The sequence below is a fragment of the Danio rerio genome, chromosome 6, assembly GCF_049306965.1.
Source record: "Danio rerio strain Tuebingen ecotype United States chromosome 6, GRCz12tu, whole genome shotgun sequence".
Taxonomy (NCBI): domain Eukaryota; kingdom Metazoa; phylum Chordata; class Actinopteri; order Cypriniformes; family Danionidae; genus Danio; species Danio rerio.
In genome coordinates this window covers 4,579,267-4,596,086 of record NC_133181.1, presented here as the reverse complement: position 1 = coordinate 4,596,086, position 16,820 = coordinate 4,579,267, and the positions used below count along the sequence as shown (strand labels likewise).

The 16,820-nt window shown below is 37.6% G+C and overlaps 2 protein-coding genes and 1 long non-coding RNA gene across 5 annotated transcripts in view; 2 read left to right on the top strand and 1 right to left on the bottom strand.

Moving 5' to 3' along the window:
* Positions 1-1,947, top strand: part of tlk1b (tousled-like kinase 1b) — a 47,145-nt gene extending 45,198 nt beyond the window's left edge. The window contains exon 22 of one of the 2 annotated variants that reach the window (XM_073952602.1): positions 237-1,947. In XM_073952602.1, coding sequence (XP_073808703.1) covers positions 237-401 — 165 coding nt within the window. In that variant the 3' untranslated portion in view covers positions 402-1,947. The remainder of the gene's footprint in view (positions 1-236) is intronic. The other variant, NM_001024951.2, reaches the window with a different exon arrangement.
* A 453-nt stretch (positions 1,948-2,400) lies between these two features.
* LOC141386163 (uncharacterized) lies at positions 2,401-4,756 on the top strand. Its single transcript, XR_012407574.1, has 2 exons — positions 2,401-3,166; positions 3,613-4,756. It is a non-coding gene; the product is annotated as an uncharacterized lncRNA (long non-coding RNA).
* gorasp2 (golgi reassembly stacking protein 2) lies at positions 4,507-15,582 on the bottom strand. Of its 2 annotated transcripts, none has more exons than XM_021476811.2 (10): positions 15,399-15,561; positions 14,626-14,706; positions 12,379-12,582; positions 12,020-12,106; positions 10,067-10,197; positions 9,855-9,987; positions 9,647-9,731; positions 7,594-7,680; positions 7,331-7,471; positions 4,507-5,347 (listed from the first exon to the last, which is right to left on the bottom strand). In XM_021476811.2, exons 1-10 carry the CDS (start codon positions 15,459-15,461, stop codon positions 5,094-5,096), a joined length of 1,266 nt encoding a protein of 421 aa, XP_021332486.1. In that variant the 5' UTR covers positions 15,462-15,561; the 3' UTR covers positions 4,507-5,093.
* Positions 15,583-16,820: the final 1,238 nt, after the last annotated feature.

Sequence of the window (16,820 nt, the reverse complement as noted above, 5' to 3'; positions counted from 1 at the left end):
ACATCGTTACACCCTTACTAAGTATATAAATGGCACACTTTTATTATTGATTTATATAAATGTGAATGTGCAGCATTGTCAACATCTCATAAATAACCATTTACTGCATTTTAAATTGTCAATGCTGATTATATTAATTTTTGTCATGTGTGACTGAAAATGCAACATCATGTCAACATCCCATAAATAAACACGTGCATGAAACAATGTCCTTATCTGTTTGTTGTGCTCGGCAGGCGTTTATCCGCCGCTGTCTGGCCTACAGGAAGGAGGATCGCTTTGATGTGCACCAGCTGGGAAGTGACTCGTATCTTCTTCCCCACATGAGACGATCTAATTCGTCGGGGAACCTACAGGCCACGCCTGCCAGCCCCGCCCCTTCAGGAATCATCTCCTACTGATCTTATTGGCTGATCGATTATGATTGACAGTTCTGATGGCAAATTCCCTCCCTTCACCGCCTTGGGCGGACAAAAGGGGGAGGAGCTACATGATGTAGGACACGCCCACACTGGCCACAGTGACTGCCATTGATATAGGCGCAGGAATGGCCGATGGCATTTCCTGTGTGGATCCAGATGTCAGTCAGAGCTAGAACCATTGGAAAGTGGATATTTGTTTTCTTTTATTTTTTTACCTGAGGCATTCTGTTGGAGTAGATTTGGGAGGGTTGCGCTAATGTTTTAGCTTCTTGTTGAAGTCCTCCCTGAGCTACACCTCTATCGAGGTGTTTTGTTTTGTGTAAGTGTGAAATTTAGAGGCAATTAATTGTAGTGTGATTGGAAATAGACGAGCGAGTGATTAATTGTGACACACAAGTGTCTGTAAGAGTGTGTATGTGCGTCAGTGAATGGATGATTTACGCCACAGCGTTATATGTTGGCTGTTTATAACATACATGTGTGTTGGACACATATAGCAAGATGTGTGTGTGTGTGTGTGCGCGCATTACAAAAATGCTGTCGATTTTACTTCAGAGTAACATGAACAGTGTCGGTTAATGTTTGCTAAATAAAACGCGTGAATCTTGCTCAAAATGTCCAGGTCACACTTCACACCCCAAATCCAAATTCAGTTTACTATTTGTTTATATAAATGATGTGTGAAAATAAACTTTACAATAGTCGTCATGAAAATTGTGATTCTTATAGGCACGTTGTGAGACTATTTCAAGAGTCGTTCTGCTATAATTTAAACTTATTCAATATTATTTGTATATAAGAATTAGTTTTACGTGGTCAGCATGAATTAAAGGCAATATTACACACATACAACAGTCTTGTATGTATACAGTGTCATTTATTTCAGTTAAACTTAGTCAGAGTGATACAGCAGGATTCTCTCTAATAGATTTTGGGGTGGAGAATGACCTGGACATGTTGTTGACCAGTGTGTGAGATTCATCCTGCATGTAGGATCAGACGTAAAGAAAAAAAATCATCTCCAATAACAGTGTGTACCAATGAATCCAGCCCTTTTCTCCACTTTTGTTGTGGACGCAGCATCACCTCGCTGCTACCTGATGTTGCTTATAGTTGATTTTGCTCCGATTAAGATTGGATTACCCAGGAAACGGCATGAGAAGTGTGGCTGTGAATGCGCCGTGTGTGTGAATGTGAGCAGACGGAAGGTGGGCCGGATCCCACCCTTGATCATTGAACCCCTTTATGCCCAGACCCAGTGCTGTCATGTTGCTTTAGCAGGTCCCTGGCTGATCCCGGAGCCCGAGTCAGGTCAGCATCAGGACCGGACCGCCATCAGACTGTCAACGCTTCCAGAGTCTGTGTTCAGGAGACGAATCGCAGCTTTTTTTTTGTGGTCTCCTCTCTCGAAATACTCTCTCAACCCCCCCAGAAGCAGTCTTCAGCTCCACATATGGTGATCTGTCTCTAAATGCTGCTGCGATTGTAGAGAATGTAGCCAAAAGAGAAATAAACATTTTGAAAATATTCAGTCGTGCGCGCGTGGTGACTAATGCATTTGACATTTTCTTATTAGTGATGTTATTAGTGTTGACTTCATTTGCTTTTAGGGCCCCTGCTGGATAGAAATTTACAGCCAAAAAATATTAAGTAGAAATAATACTTATTAATTAGCAGTATTAGCATTCACAGTTATGTTAGGTGGAAATAATACTCATGAATGAGAAGTATTAGCATTCACAGTGACGTTAGGTGGAAATGATACTCATAAATTAGCAGTATTAGCGTTCACAGTGACGTTAGGTGGAAATAATACTAATTAATTAGCAGTATTAGCGTTCACAGTGGCATTAGGTGGAAATAATCATGAATTAGCATTATTAGCGTTCACAGTGACGTTAGGTGGAAATAATACTAATTAATTAGCAGTATTAGCGTTCACAGTGACATTAGGTGGAAATAATACTAATGAATAAGCAGTATTAGTGTTCACAGTGACGTTAGGTGGAAATAATACTAATTAATTAGCAGTATTAGCGTTCACAGCGGCGTTAGGTGGAAATGATCATGAATTAGCATTATTAGCGTTTACAGTGATGTTTGGTGGAAATAAAAATAATTGATTAGCATTGTTAGCGTTCACAGTGACGTTAAGTGGAAATAATACTCATAAATTAGCAGTATTAGCGTTCACAGTGACATTAGGTGGAAATAATACTCATGAATTAGCAGTATTAGCGTTCACAGTGACATTAGGTGGAAATAATACTCATGAATTAGCAGTATTAGCGTTCACAGTTACGTTAGGTGGAAATAATACTAATGAATTAGCAGTATTAGTGTTCACAGTGACGTTAGGTGGAAATAATACTATTAGCAGTATTAGCGTTCACAGTGACGTTAGGTGGAAATAATATTAATGAATTAGCAGTATTAGCATTCACAGTTACGTTAGGTGGAAATAATACTAATTGATTAGCAGTATTAGCGTTCCAGTTACGTTTGGTGGAAATAATACTAATTAATTAGCAGTATTAGCGTTCACAGTGACGTTAGGTGGAAATAATACTATTAGCAGTATTAGAGTTCACAGTGACGTTAGGTGGAAATAATATTAATGAATTAGCAGTATTAGCATTCACAGTTACGTTAGGTGGAAATAATACTAATTAATTAGCAGTATTAGCGTTCCAGTTACGTTTGGTGGAAATAATACTAATTAATTAGCAGTATTAGCGTTCACAGTGACGTTAGGTGGAAATAAAAATAATTGATTAGCATTATTAGCGTTCACAGTGATGTTAAGTGGAAATAATACTCATAAATTAGCAGTATTAACGTTCACAGTGACGTTAGGTGGAAATAATACTTATGAATAAGCAGTATTAGCGTTCACAGTGACGTTAGGTGGAAATAAAAATAATTGATTAGCAGTATTAGCGTTCACAGTAACGTTAGGTGGAAATAATACTCATAAATTAGCAGTATTAGCGTTCACAGTAACAGGTGGAAATAATACTCATGAATTTGCAGTATTAGCGTTCAGTAACATTAGGTGGAAATAATATTTATGAATTAGCAGTATTAGCGTTCACAGTAACATTAGGTGGAAATAATTGTAATTAATTAGCAGTATTAGTTACATTGGATGGAAATAATACTAATTAAAAAGCAGCATTAGCGTTCACAGTAACAAAAAGTAGAAAACATTCAATAATACTTAGGACTTGAGTTTGTTTCTGATAAATTTAAAGTATAATATTGTCATTTCATTTTCTTTTCAGCTTAGTCCCTTTGTTAATCTGAGGTCACTACAGCGAAATGAACCACCATCTTTTCCAGCATATGTTTTACACAGCGGATGCCCTTCCAGCTGCAACTCAGTACTGGGAAACACCCAAACACACTCATTCACAAACATATGCTACAGACAATTCTGCTTACTCAATTCCTCTATAGCGGATGTGTTTGAACTGTGGGGGGAAAACAGAGCAGCCGTAGGAAACCCACACGAACGTGAGAAGAACGTGCAAACTCATAAAAATGCCAACTGAACCAGCGACCTTCATGCTGTGAGGCGACCGCACTACCTACTGCAGCACCTGCCCTGGCCTTGAATTGATGTCTGAAAATTAAACACTTTCAAGAAGCGTGGGAACCCTAGTGGTTGCCACTGTTGCCTTACACCAAGAATGCCACTAGTTCAAGTCCTTACCAGGCCAGTCGATATTTCTATGCAGAGTTTGCATGTTCTCCCCATGCGTTTCTCTCAGGTTCTTTGATGTCCACCCAGTCCAAAGATAAATTTGAATAAGGCCAAACTAAATTGGCACAATAGATGAGCTCTTAATCAGTAGTATATCTCTCCATAGCAATCCCTAATTTGTCAACAGCCACAGTAAGCAGTGGAGTTCGAGACCTACCTGAGCTGAAACTCCCCTCTCGCCCTGCAAACAGGAGGGAGCCCCAAGCTTGAGGATCTTATGAACTCAGGCCTTTCCCAGGACAGCATGCCAAACACACTTTACAATCAATCATATGCTAAGTGTGAATTGAATTACAGACTGAACACAAAGAGACGGTGTTAGTGTAAAACTGGGTAGTTTATTGCTTGTGTATGTTTGAACCGGAGAATCCTTCACAATCTTCAAACTGCACAAGCGCACATTCAGCTCTGCAGCACATTTCTATCTGTGTTTGCATTCATCCTGACAACAGAGCGATCTTACAGCGAGCGTGTGAGCAAGAGAGAGAAACAGAGGCCCAGAGCCCAGTCTGACCACTGAGGAAATCAAAGCATTCGAAACAACCGTGGAGCAAATAAAGGACAGAGAGAAGAAGAAAAAAAAGTCAGACGTTACATTGTAAAATCACATAGCAATTGGTAATTACAAGGAATGCTAGACTAATGTTGATTACAGGATATACAGAAAGAAAAAGCAGGAGACGGCACTGTTTCTGAGGAGAGCGTAAGCCAGATATACACCAGTCATCTTTATTTCTTTAAATGCATTCTTAATATTAGATGTCTGTACATACAGTGCTCAATTCTCTCAGGCGTCTCTCATCAGAACTGTGGCGGTCTCTGTTTGTGTGTGTGTTTTGCACACTGGAATCTTCTTGTACTGAATAAATACATCAGGGACGTACGGAGGGGTCAGGCTCTGGGCGTTACGAGGACTCTGCTGGAGATGTCGTCTCGGTGGAAACGGGCATCTCTGAGAGCGTGTCTTTGACGGGCGTGGCATCCATTATGAGCGCTGGCGTTTGCTCGGTCACTTTGGAGACGGGCGGTACGAGGTCAGACGGTGCCAGGGGAGAGGGCAGCGTGACGCCTGGCATGCTGGGTAGTGTGGAGGATAGAACTGAGGGCATGGGCAGAGGAGAGATGCCAGGCAGGTTTAGAGGAGGGAGAGACGGGAAACCTGCAGAGAGAGACAGAGAGAAGAATGAACACTTGCAGTACACATGAAATCAGAATAAGCATATTGATTTTGTTAGCTCACATTGCTAGTTTATGTAAATCTGTGCATGTTAAGGAAAAAAAAATTTGTTTGCCTTTGTAATTAAAACTGAAATCTGAAAACGCACTTCCTGTTGGTTCTCAATTAAATTGTTACGATTAGTACTAGGAAACTAATTACTAACACTAGGAAAAATTGGCATTTTGAATTTGCCACAATTGTGACTAGTAGTTTTGGCACTAACCAAAAAAAATACAATCATAGAAGTCAAAATTATTAGTTTTTATTGTGTCTATAAGAATATAAAGTAGTACATTTCCTACCATAAATATATAAACACTAAGGGCCCTATCATTCACCTGGCGCAAGTCTTTTGCTAGTTTCAGCTTTGCGCAAGAGTCGTTTTGAGGCGTTGCGATACGCTGTTTAAATAGCAAATGCATTAGTGCTCATTTGTGCGGCCATAGGCGTTCTGGTCTAAAAAGGAAGGCGTTCTGAGGCGCACTGCTGGCGCTTCGCTATTTTGAGAAACTTTAATAGATTTTTCATTAGACCACAACAAACCCGGTCTAAACTCCAGCGCAGAGTTGCGCCTCGCTTACACACTGCTTAATACGCAAGATGTAGAGCAATAAGCAAATATCTTTACATATGAAAACAATAAAATATTAAGGATATAATAAGAATATATATAGGATATAAAGGATTCAAATATTACAAAACATATTATTTTCTAGTCTACATAAATATGAAAAATCACTGCTTTTATGTCTTCTTAATCTCGGGAGGCTTTTTCAGTTCATTCATGAAAATTTGCTTTTGTATAATATTATCATTATTAGCAGTATTATTTATTATTTGCATATTTATATTTGTTTTTATTAAAAACAAGCTTAGATCTGCCCACCTGCAGGTTTTAGACCATATGGGGCACAGCATGTGTTTTAGGATATAACTCAGGTTTTTGAGCACATTTTGTTATTATTGTTCATTTATTTGTTTGCTGGAAATTAGAACTGAATTTAGAAACAGTTTTGAAATGAATATTTGCGCTTAAACTAAATTAATTATTTATAGGCTAATTGATGTCTGTGCGTAAAGGTTTCCCTATTCCACGGGAGTGAAAGTAGATCCATTATCTCTCATTCTCACGCAGTAGATGCTCTGTTTAACTGTTTTCTGTTTAAAATCTGTTAACTGTTTGCTAGTGAAATGCTCAGTTATTCCACTTACACTTACTTTACGTCATGTAAATAGCAAATGCACTAATGGCGCGACGCAAGGCTCTTAAAGGGAATGGGAGATGAGACTCTAATTGGTTCATTCTCAAAACACACCTATAACTCATTAAGAAAATAAACTCAACCCTTTTAGACCATGCGCCATGGTGCAAAGCAGGTTTTCCCGTCCTTAAATTTTCAAAAGTGCATTCTGACACGCCCTGAAAGCGTTTGCGCCCTGCGTTTTGCGCATGGACCGTAAAAAATATAGCCCTAAATTCTTGTTTAGTGATGTGCATTGCTATAAACTTAATTCATACGACTTTAAAAGGTGATTTTAGACACTCAGATTCCTGATTTCCAAATAGTTGTACTTCAGCCAAATGCTATCCTATTCTAACAAAACGCTTATTTCTTCAACTTTCATGTGATTTATAAATCTCAATTTCCTAATAATTGACACTTACAATTGATTGTGTTGTCCAATTCTGTACATTTTGACCCTAAAATCTGCAGCACTTAAATCAGGCAATAACTCCTTTAAATAAATCACACTAAGGTATATAACAAATTACTACATAACCATCTCCAAATTTAAAGCTGCTCTTACAATGAAGACATTTGCTGCAACATGTAAGAAATATAAGCCATGTAATGACCTTAAACACGTTTAAACTTTAAGGACCCGGGAGAGACCTGCTTAATGTAGTCTTTGCGTTTTTACCTGCTGTAGTAGGAGGTAACCCACTGATTCCTGCTAACGATACAGCACTAAGATCTGGTAAAGGGAGATTGAGGTTTGGGAGGTTCGGGAGGTTAGGCAGGTTTGGCAGAGGAGGGAGGCCAGCTGGTAAGGACATCAGACCTAAAAATTAGAAAATTAAAATCATGAACCTAAAAAATAAGATGATTCAAGTATTGTCAATAGCTGATTTCCTTCAGGCTTTCAGTAATCAGTAAAACAGAGTCAGGAGCATGTCCTCTTACCTGGTCCGTTGGTGGATGGGTTGATGAGGGGAAGGTTACCCAGCCCAGGGGTCACATGAGTGGGCAGCAGAGGGACTGTTGGAACGCCTGACAAAAATCACAATGATTTAATGTAGTGTGTAATACAGTCGTTAGCAGATATAAAAGGTCTAAAAAGTTGTAAAGAATCACTGTTTTACAGAAAAAAAACAATAATAATTTTGAACTGCCTAAAATGAGACTTATGATACAAACTCATGCAGGTTTTGAATAGATCAGCATAATGCCAGACTACAACAGTATTCATTAGCTGCCCGTAAACAACAACCAATCATAGCAGAGTAGGCTCTCAGAGGGGGAGGGGTTTAGAGAGCATCAGATTCTTGGAGAAGGAATTTCACTTTATTCTTCTCATACGAGTGGGCACAGCCATTTGAATCTTTTTGGCTCAAGACTTCCAGTGTCATTCACTTCAGGGGTGCACCGACACATTTACTGAGGGGTATGCGGGTTCAAGTTTTGCGCTCCCTCACCCCCCACCACCAATCCAACTATATTTTTTTAACAGGCAAGTGATAGTACCAAAATATTTCCATCAATATATGAAAGATTTTTTTCCTCATTAACATGCTTCCAACAAATACATTTCAAATACATAGTTCTGAACTAGTAAAAAGAAATGGTATGAAGTAGTAAAAGCATGTTAAGCCACAAAGAATTACATCTCATCCCAACCCAAATTTCTTCTCAATTTCATTTTTCTCACTAAATGATTATAGCACCTTGACATGCCTTGCTTTGTACATTTGTGAAAACAAAATGATAGATATGGGAGTCCTAAAGGGCATAAGAACATGAAAATGCAATCACTTCTCACATGTGAGGTGTAAGGTCTGTCTTTGAATTACACCCCTCACAAAGTGAAATAAAAAAAGAGGGTAAAATGTTTAAAATGTAAAAAATAAACATATACAAACTGCCCGAAATGTTCTATTTTAATAAAATGGTGTGGGCAAACTTTTTTTGTAACTAAAATTAAAATAGTTTTAAACAAAAAAAGTTAGCAAAAGGCCTGATGTATCAATATGATACATAATAAAATTATAGAAACATGTATAGCGTATAAAATGGATCTTGATAGAAGGATTAATAAACATTTCAGTTCCAAAAAAAATGTGAATATTCTGTGTCAGTTTTAACAAGGTTAAGAATTATTATAATCAAGTATATACAATTTATATAGAGGAATTTTTAATCCCAATATTTTATCTGAAATTTCTGTTTATGTGAAATAGGTCTGTACTTCCATAAACTTTTGTTTTTTTAACTTTCATAAACTTTTTTTAAATAAATTTTGTGTGATCCCTCTTATTTTGGCAAAATAATAAATTAATTAATAATAAAGAAAGACAAATTTTCAGATTAATCTTATAACTGTTGACCTCGACTGTACTGTATGTATGATTTGACAGTTTATTTTGATAAAAATTTTAAAAATCTAAAGTCATTTCTTCCACAGGCAACTGAACTGGAAGTTCTAAAACAATCGCAAAAACGAGAGCGCTTCCGCATTTAAGAATAAGGGCAATAACCAGAGGTCTGAGCCAGCTCCACCTGGGTGGGACTTGAGCTCCAAGTAGACAAACAAACCTCCTGGAGTTTTTATTTATTTAATGTCTCGTTATTTAAAGTTATTATTTAATTAAAGTCCAACCTATTGGGTTTTATGAATGTCTACACCTACCCCAACCTCACAGTAACCCGTTGTTTTATTAACCTATACACATATCTCAAACCTAAGCCCAATCTCACAGTAACCCGTTGTGTTTTATTAATGTCTACTACACCTACACCAACCCTAAACCCAGCCTACTTGCGACATAATCTCTCCCACATGAGGGTCTCCAGGCTGCAGGGAAACCTACTTGGATTGTTGAACACACCACTTTGTTTTTCCAAAACAAAATTAGGAAGCCTTAAAATAACACAATACAGGCTTTTCATAATATCAATATATTATGATTTATAGTGACACGTAGAAAAACATTTAAAGTGTAGAATAAAGGTGTATCACCTGTGTGGAGCTCGCTGGGAATTGTGGGCGGGGCAGAGCTGAGTGACAGGCCAGACAGACTGTCCTCGAGGCCTGTGGGAAGAGGCTGTGACACAGGGGGCGGAGTTACTGCGGAGAGCTGAACCTAAACAGAGCATCACACAAGTCAAACATCTGAATAAATTATTATCAAACACATCATCTGAAGAGCACAAGTACAAACATTAACCTCAGTGAAGCCGTCCTTTAGCGGGCTAACAGGCTCACTGGGGGTGTGTCCGGGGAAACTGATTTTCTTGCCCTCTTCAAAGGGTCGGGTTGGGATTCTGTGAAGGTAGCCGTATCCAATCCCACAGCCAAGACTGAATCGGGAAAATAATCATGTTAGATTTGACAGAGTAAAGGATCACAGAAAGGTAGTTTGCACGCAATCACACACACCTGCCCTCTCCGCCCCAGGCACTGTTGGGTGTAATGACCACTTCTCTGCAGTTGTCTGTGTCAGTGTTGTAGACGTAGAGCTTCAGGCCTTTGCCCTCATGCGTTTCTATCAATGAGAACAAGTCCTCTGACTGGAGAAAGAGCAAAATGCATACACAATTAAATATTTATTAAAAAAAATCATTCTGTACATGCATTTTTACATTTTAAGCACTTAAACACTTGCTTTATAGTTAATAATTTGGCTGATTTGTCACTAAAACATTGTAATTTTAGACCAATGTCACGTCAAATGTCTTAAACGCTTACTTTAGTATTTATTTCCCACATATATTTTATTTTAACTTAGTTTAATAATTGTTTGCAATCATGTCATTTTATAACCTTTATTCAAATTTTTTAAATGTTTTTTTTTTAATCTCACTTTTAAGTCTTTAAAAATTTGTTGGCGGGTTGCAAAAATTTGACCATGGTTTACATAACCAGTCTTGAGGGGGTGTTCACACTTCACTGTTCTCGGGCCCTACAACAAGTGCGAGCGATGAGGAGGGATGAGGATTAGGGTGTCATGACAAAAGTAAAAAGAGGAGGTGGGGGTTGTGCCCTTTAATAGTATCTCTGGGAGCCCTAAAAAGTGCAAAAGTCCCTTAAGGCTGATTTATATGTCTGCATCAAGTGCACGACTATGGTCCGGCACAGCCTACGCACGGTTGCTAGCCCTCGCCATGTTTACAAGTGTCGAATCCCATGTAGGAGCTCCAGTTGGAAACTTTTGTTTTGTTTTTACCTTTATGATTAAAGTTGTTGCATGTCCGCCGGTTTTTACCTCAGAATGAGCGAGTTTTAGCTACATGTACATTAAGGTAGCGTTCAGACAAAACAAAACACCCTTGAGAAAACTCGACACAGACGTACATAACATAACCTGCCCGCTAGCGTTTCGGAAGTGTTATTGCAGAGCAACACAGACAGCTACATGCATGGCTACGTGCAAGGCGGGCACCGTGGGTTACGCCAATCACTCAACGCATTTGCCAGAATTGACAGAATCAATTCAATTCAGCTTTATTTGTATAGCGCTTTTACAATGTAGATTGTGTCAAAGCAGCTTCACATAAATGGTCATAGTAACTGGAACAGTGTGGTTCAGGTTTTAGTGTTTAAGTTCAGTTCAGTTCAGTTTAGCTCAGTTCAGTGTGATTTAATCATTACTGAGAGTTCAAACACTGAAGAGCAAATTCATCGATGCGTAGCTCTACCAATCCTGAACCATGCGAGGCAGTGGCGACAGCGGAGAGAGAAAAAAACTTCACCTGATGGGAGTGAAGAAAAAAAACCTTGAGAGAACCAGACTCAGTTGGGCACGACCATTTTAATTTCTCCGCTGGCCAAAAGTCTTGTGCAGAGCTTCATTCGCCGTGGTTGAGGCTGGAAGATTGCCTCAGCGAAGACTCGTGACTCAGATGGCCAGTCCTCCCCTGTGTTGGGGGCTATCAAGCTCTTAGGTTGCACAGGTTTATTTTTTTTACCAATAGCCAAAAACTGGATGAAAATGATAGATTTTTAAGCAAAGTAAGTAAAGACCATGTTCCATAAATATATTTAGTAATTTTCCTACTGTAAATGTATCAAAACTAGTATTAAGCAATGTGCATTGCTAAGCGCTTCATTTAGACAATTTAAAAGATGATTTTCTCAGTATTTTTATTTTTTTTGGGAACTCCTGGATTACAGATTTTTGAATAGTTGAATCTCAGCCCAATATTGTCCATATATCAATGGAAAGCCTAATTATATTCAGCTTTCAAGTGACTAATAGATCTGTCTACAAAAATTGACACTTATGGGTACAAGGTCCCAAATGTCTTGAACACTTATTTAAGTATTCATTCACATCAAAATATGATTATTTATTTATATTTTGAATTGATGGCAACTGAACTGATATGGTACCTCATTCATGACTGTGTCTGCTCCGATGATGTAGTCTGTGTGTGGTCTCAAACCTGCTAATGCTGCAGGAGAATTTGGCTCCACCTCCTGCAAAACAAGAAAAATATGCATAAAGAAAGCGAGTTGAATGCTCGCATTTCTCATTCTACAGCTCGACCGACCGGTCTGTCTCACAAGAACACACCCCAATTTGAGCTTTGTGCAGGATAATGACTAATTAACCAAAAGTTGTTCATCAAAATGAGATCAAAGCATTCTATTTTCACTGCATATTTTGAACGGGTGGAGACGCTTTCAATGTAAATAGCTCATGCCACCAGCTTTCTCTGTTTACATTGACTACTCTTTCATTTCCTCACCAAAACATGCCAGACGTTCTCATTGGCTCCCTCAAAGCTGCAGAAGCGAATGCTGACCCCCAGAAGACCCTGACCGCCCCACATGTTGCTCGGGGTGACAGTGGCTTCCCGCAGCTCCAGGGTTTTGCTGCTGTACACCTGCATCTTCACAGGCTTCTCAACGCTAGCCTTCAGTATGTCTTTCAGCGTGTCATTGTCCTTGTTCTTAGAAAAAAAATATAAATAATCCATGTAAAAACAACAGTAATTAGCATATGAATGAGGACTGGGTGATATGATGCTATTTTAAAATATGTGTGGACCTGGCATCTAGACCATATTATTTATTGTGAAAAAATAGACCATTGAAAATAGTTTTTTCTGGATTTACTATGGATACAAGTATTATATGATAATAATATTTGTTTAAATGTCTAATAAGTAGAGATGCACGATATATCGGGGGCCATATCGTTATCGGCTGATAAATGCTTTTATTAATGTTATCGGTCCGATATCAACATTAGGCCGATATTTTTAAGCCGATACATTATGTAATTGTACAGAACTGTCTTCCTTGCACATGCGTGGGCTGAAATTGTTCAGACTTGTCCAGTGTATACATTATAGTCAATACTATTGACTATAATGGAGCTTACCTCACATTTTTTATTCATTTATAGTCCGTCCTTTCTTTCTTTGTGTGGTATTGCTGTGTTAATATCTCAGTAAGGAGTAACCATGTTCCTTATCATTGTAGATATGTTTGGTAGTGTGCGATTGTGTTTTTTGGTTTAAATCACCTCAGGTAAAATATTACATGTGTAAACATGGCACGAGTGCGTTGCTGCTATAAAACAACTCATTGCGTTGCTTGTAATATTATACCGACATATTAGACTAATTTATGCCGCATTTTCTAAAGTAATACTATCTGTATTTAGCTTTTCGCTTGTATGGTGGCTCTGACCCGTCAAAACACCTCTCAAAACACTTTTTCTGACATAACATATTTGTACATATGTACATTACTGTGACACGTTTAATTCAAGAACATTTGAGCTGGTTTTTTTTTTATTTTCATTTGATTTTACTTGTTAATTACAGGGTTTGTACAGGTGCTGGAAATCCTGAAAAAAATGCTTGATTTTTAAAATTGTGTTTTCAAGCTTAGAAAAGTGCTTAGATTTTGGACAAAGTGCTTGAACCTGCTTGAATTTAAAATTGCATTCAGGGCTCGAAATTGCGACTGTTTTAGTTGCATATGCTCCCCAAATTTTATCTATGCGAGCTCAAAATATATTTGTGAGAATTTGTGCAAGTGCATAAAATCATTGCTGTGCAACCAGTTTTCATTGCAAAATGTTTACCTTTATGCACAGATTTCGTTGTTTTTTAAAATAGCACAATGGATTTAAATGTTAAATAAAAGAAACTACAGCGTATATACATGCAATTTACAGTGGTGTTAGGTGCTGGAAAAGCATAAACATCAACCTTAAAAGTGCTAGAAAAGTGCTGGAATTTGAAGTTGGAAAAGATGCAAGAACCCTGTAATTAAATCCATTTAACCTATTACTTTTATGCAAGTCACGTTCCATGTTAATTTGCCATGCGAAAAAAAGGAAATAATTTATTTTTGGCATGCTGATTTATGTGAAATTATGAATATAGGTCTATATAATCACCCTGCAATTTTACAATTAGTCTTTTTTTGCTTTCAGTAGGCTATTTTAAGATAAGTTCAAACTTTTATGAAGTTTTTAAAATAAAGTTGTTCACAGTGTAAAAATTTAACATTTTGAAATATTTATATTTTTTGGTTATGTTATATCGGTTATCAGCCTCCAAATCTCAAGAGTTATCAGTTATCAATATTGGCCAAAAAAATCTATTTCAGTGCATCCCTGCTAATAAGACTTGTTCCATTAGGGCTGGGCGATGTCAACCAACTTGGCATTGTATGATATCTAAATGTAAAACATTGCGGTGGACAATGGCGTTGTTGTCGTAGGCAGCAGTGAATTAATTATTTATAATTAATTAATTAATTAATTAATAAGTAATTAATTATTTGTAGCCTAAAAATGACATTTTAGATTTGGAAGAAATGTCATTGGTAGTTTGCAAAAAACAAAAAGCTCACACACAACTGTAATTAGTGAATGCAAACACACATTTATATCACTAACCTAAATGCTGTTCAAAATCAAGAATTGCCAGTTCACTGAATAATGGATGATCATGCACTATGTGAATCAAACCTACCAGTCGGGTGTTGTTGATAGACACAATGAAGTCAAAAAAGGGTTCAAGACCTGCCCTGTGTCCAGGAGAATTCTCCTGCACCTGAACAATAGAGATAAAGCCACAGATAAAGCACGGCATACAGTAGAACCATCAAATAAGCCAGTCAATACAACTAATAAAATAAACATTTACTTACAAATAGGATCATGCAATATTATAGTTTGTAACATAAAAATGTCAAAGTAAACTAAGCTTTAATATCAGACACTTGACTTAAATATTATCATTAAACTACTGCCTCATGCATCCATGTACACAATAACAATAATTACATGCTTTTCATCCACAAATTATGCTGTTTCCTCCATGTTTCAGATGGGTCATGCGTAGAATGCTTTTAATTGGTTTAATCAGAGCCATGACAGTTGAAAGCTGAACATGTAAACACTCAAGCACAACACTGACATGTAAAATTAGAGCTTTTTCAACCTCACACCCAACAACTGCAAGAAAAAAACATCGTAATACAGTAAGATATATAGGTTAAAGGCGTGCATTTTAAAAAGGGCCAGCCCACGAATGTCAAATGCTGAAGCACGTCCACCCACTGGAAGTGTAAACATCTTTACATTGCAAGCAAAGATTTTGATTTAGCTACATTAGCCGCTGTTAGCAGGCCGCGATGACATCCCCGGGCTTGATTTGAAATCCACGCGTAAGCGACTCGCGATCTTCGGCATGCGTGAAAGAGAGAGAGGCAAAGAGCGGAAGCATCTCTAAAGCACACTCACCCTGAGAACGTGATAACCCTCAGAACCGCCTCCGGGAATTTCCACGCTCTGTGATCCCCCCATGATCCCCGCTCCGTGTCACCGGTAATAATATTGTCTTTTTTTATTTTCTTCTCCAGCAGCCGGTTTTGTGGACAGACACGTCGGAGTATCCCAGGGATGCGCGCGACGGCGGACAGTGACGTGGCAGTGCCGGAAGAACGGCGCGTGCGCGTGCTCGTGCTTATGTGGCGCACAGGTGAGACTGCGACTGATGCTCTTTTCATAGTATAAAGCAGTAAAGCCGTTTTAGAGCTCATTAGTAGGTATAATACAGGTGTGTGCATGCGAAATGCAACCAAAGCGTTAAAAACAAACGTCATTTCGGAATGAATGGATTTTGGAATGAATCGTTCGCTTGAGTCGGATGTTTTTGATGAATCTTTTGAATCATTTCACTAACGATTAGCTCCTTTCAGTAGTAACCCACTCGTTTTTAGTTGTGTTCTATTAAAAAAAAAAAAAAAAAACTAACACTTGACCATATGTCACCATGATAAAAACTAATTATTAATAAAAATGTATGTATTAACTTTTTTGGCATGCACCTGACTGACACGCATTGCATAAAAGGGAAAGACCTCAACTAAACATGCAAAAGTTCGCTTTATTATTTGTGTGAATTCAGATGTTAGAATGATCGTTTTGTGGCAGTAAAGGAATGAGAGAAGTAGCACAAAGAAAAAGTCAATTAAACCGCTCTTTCTTCTTTTCTTTTTATTTTTCGGCTATGCATATTACTATTTTAAATATTTTTCCGCATTTCGACATAAATATATTTTGTTGTAAAATACTGCAGCCAACCATGAGGGGGCGGTCATAATATAACATCATCATGGGATATCTGTCTTTTTTCATCAAATGTGCGACACATATAGATCTGCTGCCTCCCCGTGGCAGATTAGTGGTAATACACTGAGACGCAAAAGGAAAGGCCAAGAACAGGAAAACATACTTCATTTGGAATCTTGGTCCCCGTGTTGTGGCTCCTGATTTACTCTTTCTTTCTTTCTTTCTTTCTTTCTTTCTTTCTTTCTTTCTTTCTTTCTTTCTTTCTTTCTTTCTTTCTTTCTTTCTTTCTTTCTTTCTTTCTTTCTTTCTTTCTTTCTTTCTTTCTTTCTTTAATTATTCATTCATTCATTCATTCATTCATTCATTCATTCATTCATTCGTTAATTAATTAATTAATTAATTAATTCATTCATTAATTCATTAATTCATTACTCTCTTATTTTATATTTCTTTCTTTCTTTTGACATTTTTCTTAAATATTTTATTCATTAATTGTTGATTTGTTCATCATTCTTTAATTCATACTTTTTAATTAATTAATTCATCTTTATTTTTTTCATCCATCCATCTATTTATATTTCTTTCTCTAAT

What these genes read in the sequence shown, in the direction of transcription:
- gorasp2 (XM_021476811.2), bottom strand. Translation starts at nt 15,461, where the DNA reads ATGGGGGGATCACAGAGCGTGGAAATTCCCGGAGGCGGTTCTGAGGGT. An exon ending in AGAACGTCTGGCATGTTTTG is followed by an intron (nt 12,107 to 12,378) that starts GTGAGGAAATGA and finishes CTTGTTTTGCAG; the next exon opens with GAGGTGGAGCCAAATTCTCC. An exon ending in GCCTGGGGCGGAGAGGGCAG is followed by an intron (nt 9,988 to 10,066) that starts GTGTGTGTGATT and finishes TTCCCGATTCAG; the next exon opens with TCTTGGCTGTGGGATTGGAT.